General features: G+C 40.8%; 1 protein-coding gene across 1 annotated transcript; it reads right to left on the bottom strand.

Annotated features, from left to right (window-relative positions):
- Positions 1-2,467: 2,467 nt before the first annotated feature.
- Positions 2,468-11,580, bottom strand: CNIH1 (cornichon family AMPA receptor auxiliary protein 1). Its single transcript, XM_042445028.1, has 5 exons — positions 11,457-11,580; positions 9,728-9,796; positions 6,166-6,278; positions 4,358-4,501; positions 2,468-3,357 (listed from the first exon to the last, which is right to left on the bottom strand). The coding sequence occupies exons 1-5, from the start codon at positions 11,535-11,537 to the stop codon at positions 3,330-3,332; spliced, it is 435 nt and encodes a 144-aa protein (XP_042300962.1). The 5' UTR covers positions 11,538-11,580; the 3' UTR covers positions 2,468-3,329.
- Between the last annotated feature and the right edge of the window lie 968 nt (positions 11,581-12,548).

Below are 12,548 nucleotides of genomic sequence, written 5' to 3'. Positions count from 1 at the left end.
ACACGAGGAGAGTGGCCTCTGCCTGCACTGAGACCCCTCTGGACTACCTTAACCAACAACAGAACATCTGAGTCAAAATGTACACCTGTGACTCTTATAATCACTTTTCTCAGGATTTTTAACCTCACTGCCTGACAAAGAAGCCAGTGAAGCTTTAATAGTTTGCATGATGTATGTTGTGCTTTTGGCTTAGCTGAATAATGGTATCACTGTTTTGCGGGTTTTGGATTTTGTGGTATTTTGCTGCATGGCCAATATGGCTACCCCCAAATAGGCTTCCAGAAATGGCATTACCTTTGTTGTCATTGTTAGGTGCCTTGAGCTTGTTCCCAGTATATTGTGACCCTTTCATGGAGTTTTCCTAACAAGATCTGTTTAGAGGACACTGCTTGCATCTGAGGCTGAGAGACAATGATCTGGCCAAGGTCATCCAGTAGGGATTTGAACCCTGGTCTCCCAAAGTCCTAGACTGGCACTCAAAGCACTACTACACTACACTGGCTCAGATGACTTTTATTAGGACAAATTATTGTAGGTCTTGTTCTTATTTATGGACGAACCCAACAACTTGTTTTATTCCCAGACTGCTGTTCATCTATTATTTTAAATTCCATAACCTCCTTGGTCAAAGTATTTCAATATACATCACTTCTTACAGTTTGCTTAAGCATCATTTTGCTACAGCTTAAACCAGTGATGTCCAAACCCTGGCCCTCCAGGTGTTTTGGACTTCAGCACCCAGAATCCCAGACCATTAGCCAAGATGGCTGAGGCTTCTGGGAGCTGAAGTCCAAAACAGCTGGAGGGCCAGAGTTTGGACATCACTGACTTAAACTCACTGCTGTTTTCCATTTGTTAACATGTCACACTAATTTCAGTAGAACAGTATATTCACTTAGCAGCAGGTTAGAGATCTTCTTTTCTCATACTTCTCTAGCTCCTTTGTAACAGTGACTTTACACATCGTATTTGTATCCACAAAGCATGAAGGATTCTATATTCCCTCCTGTCAACTCATTTTAGACCTATTGTTGTTTTGTGCCTTAAAGTCATTTCTGCCTTATGGCAACTTATAACAAACCTCTCATTGGCACTGCCTTCCCCTGAGGCTGAGAGAGTGTGACTTGCCCAAGGTCAACCAGTAAGTTTCATGACCAAGCCCAGATTCGAATCTTGGGCCTGTTACAGACTGCCAAAATAAAGCTGCTTCGGGTTTCTTGGGAAGTATGCTATTTAAATGATGCATGGGTCCTAAGAGTCCGGAGGTCACGCCAAAGCCACACTCCATTCCTAAGCACTGGAGGGCAGCTTTGGTGCAGCTTCCAGATTCTTAGGATGCATGCAGCATTTAAACAGCATACCTCCAAAGAGACCCCAAGCAGCTTTATTTTGGCAGTCTGTAACAGGCCTTGGTCTCCCAGATTCATAGTCCAACCCTCAAACCATTACACCACACTGGCTTCTACAATACTGTTAAAGATGTAATATATAAGAAAAAGCGAGGATGCAAACTATCCTTTGAATAAAAGCAAACATGTTTTAAAAGAGGCAAAAGTGAAGGTAGTTTTACAGCAACTTCTAATTGCCCTTTAAATAATTAGAGGAAGCTCTGGGGGTGGGGTGGCTTAGTATATATACCACCTCCATAAAAAAAAATACTGCAGATGCTTTATAAAAAATATGGATACATATCATTAGAAAAAATGTGATTTTGTAACTTTGCAGTAGCTACTTTCACTTACACTGGCAACAGTATCTGATAGACATCAGTATGTCACATACTCACCTACAGAAAACTGATGTGTTTGAAGATAACAACTGTATCCCTAGAAGTCTACATGACTGTCAAAACAGAATGCACTCATCTGGATGGGATACCTCCATTTTCATTCCTATTTCACCCTGCTTTATTAAATATGAAAATTTAATATTTCTGTTATTTCAAAATATTTATGGCTGACTTCATAGGGCCCATGGTAAGCATAAAGCCAAATGTTTAGTTATAAGCAGCTACCTTGTACTCCAGACATCCTTTGTCCCAAAGAGCATTAATGGCAGCAGTTGTTACTGCAGCATAGAGGACTTCTGCTACAGTTAACTGTAAGATTTTCAACAGCTGGTGCACTAAATTCAGTCTGCTGTGATCTACTTCATCTCTCCCAAGACCTTCCATGATGCAAAGTGAGTTAAATATACAAAAGTGAATACTAAGAATCTCTTGCAAAGTGTAATCTGTTGCAAAGTCTACACTCCTGTGAAAAACTGTTTTCAAGGGTCAGAAAAAACGCTCACCTTTGTAAGAATTTCACTATCTTTTACCTTGTTGTGCAACTAGTTCAGATGTTTAGTACAAGTTATTTGACTGATTTTTAAAAGCGGAAGAGTACTGGCTAATAGCAAGTTGCTAAAACCACACTTTTTACAGTTTCACAGTATTTTGAAAAAAACCTAAGCAGGTAAACTAGTATCTGTCTTTGACATTTTTATTGTATTGCACTAAGGAACAGCAAAGCTATTTACCCAACCTTGTTGCTTATGTGCCTCTCTATGCAGTTCTATCTTTTGTTGCCATGTTTGATTCAGGATGTATGGTACTTTGAGATGGTTGCACAAGATGTTATCTTTTTTTAAAAAGAATTAAAACGTACCCTTTCCCCAACAACTCTGTTTCCTCAAAATATCCACGTAGCCTGGAAAATTAAAACATGGGCTACTGACTTCATTGCTTGCTGTAAATATGGAAGGTTTGAGCCATGCACATTACAGGGACAGAATATCCAAATAGTAAAAAATAGAACTACAATTATTCCTGTGATTGTACTCATGTATTCATCTATAAGACACATAAAGGTTACCTAAGATATAACACACAGAAAAGGGTTCGGTCCTTTAGAAGCACTTTGTACTCGCAGCTGACAGCTAGATGGAAGTCTGTAACCCAACTGAGCCACTATAAAGTCCAGTAAACAAAACAAAACAAAACCCTCTATTATACTAAGGGACAGCAATTAACACAATTATAATCGAAGGTATGGCTGTTCCTTATGGAGTGCAGGGCCAAAACTGTCCAAAACCAACTGCTTTACATTAATTTATAGTGTAATACTTGTTACTTTATACGCTCCAGTAATTGTTTAAAAGTCTTTCCATGAGTATAGACATATTTTGGGATGGGGGAAAGAAGAGTGGATGTCATTTCCCCCCTACTGAAACTGTGATCGCCAGATCCCATAGCTAAATCTTGATACCAGACTCTTCGACAATAATCCTTTGTTTCGTGGCTTTTCTGCATGCATGTTGCTGGAACCAAATCCGCCAGACATCGCCATTTAAGAGCTCACCAACACATAAATCATGCTGTGGGGAAAAGGAGAAGCAGTAAAGTAAACATATACACATATATGGATCTGTTACACTTAAAACGTGTATTATACAGGCATCTACATGATAAATCTTCACAGCTAAGATTATGGAGTAAGCTGAAGCCAGAGACTTGTATTGTGGTGTCCATTAGTCCCCTAGCAAGGAAAGCTGTTAAACACATTATCTATTCATCCAATATTGTAACAGTTGCAGCCACCATTTTCAACTTCTTCCAATGAACTTGTGGCATCTTCTCCTTACAAATTCATTCACTTTTTCAGATCTGTCAAAGCCCCTGATGTAGAAATTAAATCATTACAGATGTCTTCTAAACTAGGCCTTGCCAGTCGAAATGACCAGACTAAAGAACTTCACCCACTCCCCGTAAAAGGGAGATGCACCAAAGATTACTTCTGTACAATACTTTAAAGACGATGTAAAATGCATGGGCTCTGAGACTTTTGATTTTAATTGCTGGGAGGCACTAGATCCTGTCTGATCTTGGAAGCTACAGTGTGAGCTCATGTCAGTACTTGTTGTTGTAGGTTGCATTTCAGAGGGAGTAACTGGCTAAACCAACTCTACGTATTTCTTGCCCCAAAAAATCTTATGAAACCTTTGGGGCTGCCATAAGGCAACTTTAAGGCACATATAGAGGTTATTGTTGTTGTGCCTCCAAGTCATTTCTGACTTATGATGACCCTAAGGCAAACCTATCACAAGGTTTTCTTGGAAAGTTTCTTCATAGGGTTCTGCCATTGCCATCCTCTGAGGCTGAGAGTGTGACTTGCCCTAGGCCACTCAGTGGGGCCCATAGCCAAGCAGGGATTTGAACCCTGGCCTCCAGTCATAGTCCAGTGTTCAAACCACTACACCCCCCCCCACACACACACACAATATTATGAGGTTTGGTCTTAAATTTTTCATCACCCAGAAAGTGGTATTATAACTTCTGTAATTTAATAAATATATATATATATAATTGATAACTTACCCATATAGGTAGTAAAAAAAGGATAGAAGGTAAAACGCTAGTTTGCACCATCCCTCCTTCTGGCAATATGCTAAAATGTCCGCGTTCATTATGGTCGTTGGGTCATAGAGTCCTGGTCCACTCATTACAGGCCTACTCATATACCTGGCGAAAAAATGAATTTGCATTTTTGAAAGCTACAGGAAATCAGTTTGCTGGTTTTTAAAAAAGAAAATGCACATGTAACAAATATAAACATATGCTTTCTATCCAAAAAATTATTCTCTCTCTCTCTCTATATATATATATATATATATCCACACACAAATAGACATCATGCTAATCAGCAATGGGAAAAATATATTTGCATTCATGTAATTGGGAATTTTGCTCCTGCCACCGTCCAAGGTTTCCTGCCTATAAAATGCATGAACTGAGCAAAACCTCAGCAAAAGGTAATTGTACAAACTTAGTGAAGCATATACCTAACTAGCAAACTTACTAATTAAAACATCTTGTGAGTCACACTTTAACACATCCATCCCATATGAACATATGTCATGCATTTGAAAGTTAACAACCAGCTGAAGGTATTGAAATCCTGTCCCCTTCTTCTTATGCCATTGCTGATATGGTATCTGTTTATGAACAAAAGCATGCATATTGTTTATAATGCTTCCATGTTTTACGATGTTAGCAGCTTTGGGCCAAAATCAGGCCTTCTACCAGTTTGGCACCTTCCCCTGGTGTAGTTTGGGTCCAACCTTCTGGTGCAGCAGAAAACAAACTTGATTCACCTTCTGTGTAACAGCCCTGTAGACAGTTTTCTGATCATATCACTTCTCAATCTTCTCCAAGCTAAACATACCCAACTTTCTCAACCATTCCTCATTGAAAGTTCCCAGATCCTTTTTTATCTTGCTCACCACAGAAGACAAACCAAGTTTGTTTTCTGCTGCTTCAGGAAGTTGGACCCAAACTAATGGATTCAAGATGCCCCCTCCCCCTCCAAAAAACACGATTTCAACAATGGTACAGACTGCCTCAGATGTTTGGTTTGCCTTTGCTGGGTGTTTTTAAACAGATGTTGGGTGATTTCCTGAAGAGGCAGGGGGTTAGACTAGGAGACCCTGAGTATCTTCTGTGTCCATACAGTTCTAAAAGGAGGCCCAATGGAAGACATGAGGACAGAGGTTTGGATTTGAATTAAGGCCTCAGTCATGTGCAATGAAAACTGGAAGGGGAATTTTCCTCTGCTCTGCCAACAGAACAGAGAAACATACAAGATACTTTACTCCTAATTTAGATTTAAGTCATGTCCTGACTTCCTGTCTGATAACAATAAGACAGAAACTGCAGTCTCATTTGCACTGCAGAAATAATTCAGTTTCACACAACTTTAACTGCACTGTCTCAATGCTATGGATTTCTGGGAATTGTAATTGGTTGTTTGCTCGGGTGCTACAACCAACTATAATTCCTAGGATTTCATAGCATTGTCCAGGGCACTTAAAGTGGTGTCAAACTGGATTATTTCCTTTAAGTTAAACACTAAGAAACCAATTCTGGGCAACATGGTTTCACATGCCTATGCATATACTGAATGGCCATGGCAACAATACTCTTCATTCTTAGAAAACTGTGTTTGGTCTTTTTAAAAACTGTTTATGGGTTGTTGTTGTTGTTTTAAAAAAACAATCTCTAGAATTTTTAATCCAGTTTTTAAAAAATCCTTAATTCCATGAAAAAGTCCCTAGAATAATTCACTTAAAAGACCCAGTAAGAAATCTTCCTCAAGTAAACTAATAGCAAACCATTCCCAGTAGTACCTCCAAATGTGGTAAGCCAATAATGGCATATTGAGTCCCAGCGTGAGCCACTCTGTTGCACACAGAAACATAACACAGAAGAATGCATGGATAAGGTACTCCGGAAGTACAAGCTGCAAAGAAGACATACAAGTCAGCCAATTCTGTTTCAACATTTAGCACATTTGAGTGACACATCATTTAAGTAATATATGGCACTGTTCAAAAGAAACAAGAGAAAAGGTACAACAAACAAAGCTGGCATTAGACAAGAGAAGCCAGCATTAAGAATTTCACAGTACTGTGTTGTGATAATTGCTCTGTAAACTTGACACAGTTAATCCAATTTACAAAGAACTGTTTGGTCACTATGAAACACTTAACATCATTTATACATCTTAACAGAACTGGAGTTGAAAAGGCATACGACAGAGAACATCATCAAATAATCGGAGGATTTGTAAACATCTTCATTTGTTTGAACTTTTATCCCAGGAAAAATCAGATTTACTCTAGGGACCTTACATCTCTCACCATGCCTGCTTATTTCTCTTGCACTACCTCCAAACCAGAGCTCACAGATGGGATTTCAGCTGCCTCGAGACAAGCAGCCGTTCCTCACTGTAACACACGGGGGTTAAAATGGTATGTATGAAAGTCTAACTATACACTCATTTAGAGGATAACATGTATAAAAGTAAACACACAGCCCAAAAGATGACCGGCTGTTTGGCAGAGAGCAATTCCAGAGATCCTGAAGTAACAAGACTTGCTTACTGCATCTGCCAAACAAGTGAAGGACATTGACCCTAGAAGTGTTCATTCTCTGGAAACCATGAACCATCTACTCTTACAAAAATGTTTCTGAAATATGTGTTTTTAAACTATTCTACAAAGCGATTCTCTCAGGTGCCTTCACAATCAGGAGGACTAGAAACTTACATGGAACTTTAAGAACATCTACTTTCAAAGCAAAGCTCAGGAATGATACTATTCCATACCATTCTCCATTTTTTGATTACTTTAGTTGTCACAAACCATTCAGATAAAGCTGTGCCCTACAGTTTACCTGAAGTTCTAGACTGTTGTGTATATTACTACATAAAAAATGTCTATAAAAAGCATTATATTTAGAAAGCCTGGCCAGTTGTAACCATGAATGTAGTACAATTCAGATATAACTATAAGGGGCACTAATTCCATAGTGCTGAAGGGAGCAAACAGGTCTGGAAAGGTATTTCCGACTCATTATCTAGAATCACGGATGGATTTTTCCACCGCAATAAAAGTCATCTGCAATTTACTTACTTCTTAAGCATCATGCTTTCCAGTGAAAATCTACAGACAATGTATATTCTGTTTACACAGGAGCATATTATGGACAGCAGACTCAATAAGAATTGGCACCACGAGCCATATAGGCCAAGAGAAGCTGATGATCCTGGATTCGTTTGAGCCTGCAGTTACTGATGTACTCTACAGCACTATAGGTCCACAACACACTGCAGAAATAATCCAGTCTGAAACCACTTTAACTGCCTTGGCTCAGTACTAGGGAATTCTGGGAACTGTAGTTTTGTGATACATTCAGCCTTCTCTGTCAGAGAGCGCTCTGGTGCCATAATAAACTACAGTTCCCAGGATTCCTTAGCACTGAACCAAGGCACTTAAAGAGGTGTCAAAGTGGATTATTTCTGTAGGGTCTTTTGGGCCATAGTTTGCAGAAAAATCTCCCAACTTCACAAATACAATTACTAGAAATTCTAATATTTCCCCAGACCAAGAATACATTTATAGGAACAGGATTCAATCACATGAAAGTCTAAAGACTCTCACCTACACATTTTAAACACAGTTTAACAAACGGAAAGCTCAGAGAAGCACTGATAGTCATGTTCAACATGCATATGGTAAAAACTTGTTGGTTTAAAGTCTGTGATAAGGGAATGCATAAATGCTGTGAACATTTTCTCACCCTCCCACATCAAATGAGAGATGACTGAGTAGAGTAAACTGTTCCATGCGCAGTCACTATCCAGGCTCACTGCATGCGCTCTTCTCCGCATATCCCACTTTGTGGAAGTAATTCACACCTACACTATCCTTGTTTCCAACTGATCTGTTTGCATTCAGCATGGAGACCAGTTCCTGGAGCCCTTCGGCTCAACAGTGGCAGGGTACCTGGGCTATTTTGTAAAATCCTCTAGCTCAATGTCCCTCAGGCTGATGTGGGGGACAGGTGACTTATTTTTAGTCTAATGTGCCAGGGACCAGTACCATATTGGCCCTCATTTGGCTACTGCCATTTCTTTCTTTCCTAGAAACCTTTCACAGACTGGCACTAGTCCATGAGCCACCATTCAGAGTGGTTCTGCTGAAGCTGAATGTAGTCTAGAGAGTGGTTTCAGAGAACAACTTTCTCAATCAGATGTCAGGATCTGGCAAAATGGAAACGCAACACATGAGAAATCAGGCCACTTTACTTGGGCTGATCAGTCTCCTGAGGAAGTGCATGCATCTTGTTAGTATCTATAAAAGTAGTTCTTTTGTTCACTATCTGAACAGTCCCATCTATTTCAACAGCTAGCGGCAGATACACGCCAGCTGGAGGCTGTAGAGACACCATCTTAAAGACTCTACAGACAATGCAGAGTCTGAATCCCAAGAAGAAGGGCGACATCAGAAGAGGAGTTCATGGGCTGTAGGCAATCCCAAATAACTCTGTTTTAAACTGAATGTTTTTAAAGGATATTGATTATGTATCTCCTAAAGTCCTGGTGCAGATGTAACACAAATCATACATTGCATATCCAATACAAACCATGTACTACAAATCAAGGAACCAGCTTTAGGACAGCATTTTCCCCATACCCCACCATATATTCCCTGAAGCATGATTTGGAGTAAAACCTGCACCAAAACCAAAAAGGAGTTCCCATCTTAACCAAAGTTAAGATTCTGAGCTAGATTTGTGAACTCTGGTTAAAGGGAACCTGACATATATTAAATGTGAATGTTAAATCTATTTGATTCTTGGTACCAAGAACTGATAGCAAGCTTGACTTAATTACAGAAGAATTTAAGCATGTAACAGTTTTCCCCGTCTCTTATTAAGCAAGTGAACAATGCGCAAAGTCCATGAAGTTAATACATCCCCTGAATCGACAAAAGACAAGCAGATGAACAAGCACACTGACCAAAAGAAGCATACAGATGTTCCCAACAAATGAAAAACAAAGAAGAGAGTGGCATTAAGACATTAAACTAAGAAGCAGTACACACCTTTAATGCAATTTTGACTCTTTTAATCTTTTTAACCTTTTCAACTGTCTTTGTGCCGAAAATGTAAAAAGCAGATTGAAAGAATGTTAGTATGACCACTTGCAAGATCACAAGCAGATAAGTCAGAATTTCAAGCGTCAGGAAACAAAGGAGGGCAGAGAAAGGATTCTGCCAAGAGATCTTACATCCATTAGATATAATCAAACAACATTTTACTGGCGTATGGTGAATGAACGTTAAGTACTAATATATAGCCAAACTGTGAATTAACGCAAAGAGATCTCTTGCACGCAAAACTTACAGGGTTAAGTGTATTACACTGGTCTATTGGATTCTTGTAGTCAGTCTTCAGCTCATCGAAAGCTATAATCTAGAATGAAATCGCAGTGGTTAGGTAGCAATGGAAGAAGAGCTCAACCGCAGTGGATAAACCTGGCCATTCACTACACCCTGAAAAGACCAAGTTCTAGAGGCAAATTCAGAGACAACATCTCGTGGTTCTCAAATACTACCAAGAAGTTAGGCTCAGTCTCAACATCATGTTAAGCAGCCAAGAGCAAGTTTCTATTCCCTAATCCCCCTTCCAAAATAGTAGTGTCCCTGGTTCATTCCCCACAGTTCAGGACAATTCAATTCCCGGCTTTGTTTCCAATGATCTGGAGAGAAAGCACTCCTTCAGCTTCAAAGGATGCAACACTTAGGGACTCACTTAGCTGGTCCAATAAAAGATAACCACAGCATCTGCTCTATGGCTACAAGGTTGCTATGAACAATGTGAGGGCAAAGGCTTTCATGGACGACATCCATAGTTTTCTGGGTTTTTCAGGCTATGGGGCCATGTTCCAGAAGAGTTTTATTCCTGGTGTTTTGCCAGCATCTGTGGCTGCCATCTTCAGAGATCCAAACCCAAACCTGGACAAGGATAACCTCAGCCCAAACAGCCATGCTGAGGAAGCAGACTGCACTGCCATGTAGAATTGGTAGCTGATTGTAACTGGAACAGGAGGAGAGTCTGAAAGGTCTCTGACAGTTTCATAAGGCAATGCTTAATGCCTTGTTCCTGTCCTTTGCCCATATTCAGGGCACCTGCATGAGAGAAGGCAGTCCCTATCTAAAGACCAACTGCAACTAAATCCAAAACAGCATGAATCATAGAACCATAGAGTTGGAAGAGACCCCAAGGGCCCTGATCCAGTCCAACCCCATTCTGCCATGCAGGAAATCCAGATCAAAGCATCCCTGACAGATGGCCATCCAGCCTCTGCTTAAAGACCTCCAAGGAAGGAGACTTCACCACTCTCCAAGGCAACATAGTCCACTGTCAAACAGCCCTTACTCTCAGGAAGGTCCTCTTAATGTTGAGCTGGAATCTCTTTTCTTGTAGCTTGCATCCATTGCTCTGGGTCCTAGTCTCTGGAGCAAGTGAAAACAAGTCAGCTCCCTCCTCAGTATGGCATCCCTTATCAAGACCTCAGCTCCAACCCTGAACAGAAGCACCCTTCACTTTTACCACATTCTGGGCCCAAACTGGGACGAGAACCAGGATGGACTTAGATGGCAACTCATCACAGCCCTGGAGAAGCTTTTCAGGCCTGGCTGCCCCAAGAGCAACAAGGCCTCTTGCGAAGCGTGTCTCAGTTGGAGTCGATGCGCTGAAAGGCTGCAGCTCTCCCTCTCTGGCCCCCGTAAACACCGGACAGGGCAGGCCTCGCAGTGGCCCTCTCTCGGTCATTTCGGCAGGGCCTCTGCCGTGGCCTCAGAGCCCCCCCTCCCCCCCCCCCCCCCCGAAGAGCCCCAAAGGCCTCTCCTTCCCCCAAATACTCATCCCTCTCTGGCAAAAGGCCCCCAAACGTGGCCCCTGCCCTTGCGGAGAGCCCTCCAAAGGCCCTTCCCTCCGATGATTGAGGAGAGCCCCAACCAAGAGCCAGCTCCTCTGCTCCTCTCCCGATGGGACCCTTGAGCCAATGGCTCCCTTTCCCTCCGGAGGCCTCTCCCCCCTCAGTCTTGCTCCGCGCCCTCCCCGCACTCACGTGCCAGATGGCGAAGAAGATGAGGGCGGCGGTCAGCAGGAGGGCCAGCATGTAGCAGAAGGCGGCGAACGTGAACGCCATGGCGGCGAAGCAGGCCCCGGCCCAGCCTGCCCGCGCGGGGGATGCCGGGAAAGGCCATTCAGGGCGGGGGGCCGGGGCGGAGGAAAGGAGCCACGCGATTGGCTGGTGGCCCGCGCGCGACAGAGAGAGGGAGGGCCCAAAGGGAAACTGCGCAGGCGCGGAGGGCGGGGGAGCCGATAACTCCCTCCCGAACAGCGCTCCGCAGCGGCCACTGGCGGCGGGAGGCGGCACTGCCACGGTCTCGCATTCCCTTGGCCTCAGTTTCTTCCTCATTTTCATGGGAAGGGGAACCCCGTCAGTGACGTCACTAGGGTTGGCGTCTCCCTGCGCAGTAACTGATCACGACAGTGTCACACACACACACACACACACACACACACAGCCCACTGCGAGAAAGCCTTGCTGGTTCATAAAGATGTCATTCCTTTTCCCAGTTTTAACTGGTTTATGGGGTTTTTAGTATTTTTTTTAAAAACTTAATTTTTGTATTTATTATTAATTTGTTATTAATTATTATTTTATTAGTTTTTATTATTTTTAACTTTATCAATGTATTAATAACTTTTATTATTAATTTTATTAACTTTTATCAATTATTATTATTATTATATTTATTTTATTAATTATTTCATTAGATTTTATTACTTTTTATTTTTAATTTTATTAATTCTTATCATTTTTATTAGCTTTTGTTATTTTATAATTTTATTAGTAATTATTTTATTAATTATTTTATTATTTTATTAGCTTTTATTATTAATTTTATTAATATTAATTTTATTAATGCTTCTCATTTTATTAGCTTTTATTATTTTTATTATTGATTGATAATTAATTTTATTAAATCTTATTATTTATTTTTATTAATTTTATTATTTATTTCATTACTTTTATTATTACTTTTATATTAATTTTTATTATTAAAAAACACAAACCAACACATTAAAATAGGCAATATACTTAAACAAAATCTGCCCCTCGGGATCTCCCTGTTTCTTCCTGACAGTATCT

Source organism: Sceloporus undulatus, chromosome 1 (assembly GCF_019175285.1).
Source record: "Sceloporus undulatus isolate JIND9_A2432 ecotype Alabama chromosome 1, SceUnd_v1.1, whole genome shotgun sequence".
NCBI lineage: Eukaryota > Metazoa > Chordata > Lepidosauria > Squamata > Phrynosomatidae > Sceloporus > Sceloporus undulatus.
This window is presented reverse-complemented; position numbering and strand designations above follow the sequence as displayed.

What these genes read in the sequence shown, in the direction of transcription:
- CNIH1 (XM_042445028.1), bottom strand. Translation starts at nt 11,537, where the DNA reads ATGGCGTTCACGTTCGCCGCCTTCTGCTACATGCTGGCCCTCCTGCTG. An exon ending in TTGGCTTACCACATTTGGAG is followed by an intron (nt 4,502 to 6,165) that starts GTACTACTGGGA and finishes TTTTTTCGCCAG; the next exon opens with GTATATGAGTAGGCCTGTAA. An exon ending in TTTTTTTACTACCTATATGG is followed by an intron (nt 3,358 to 4,357) that starts GTAAGTTATCAA and finishes TTTTCCCCACAG; the next exon opens with CATGATTTATGTGTTGGTGA.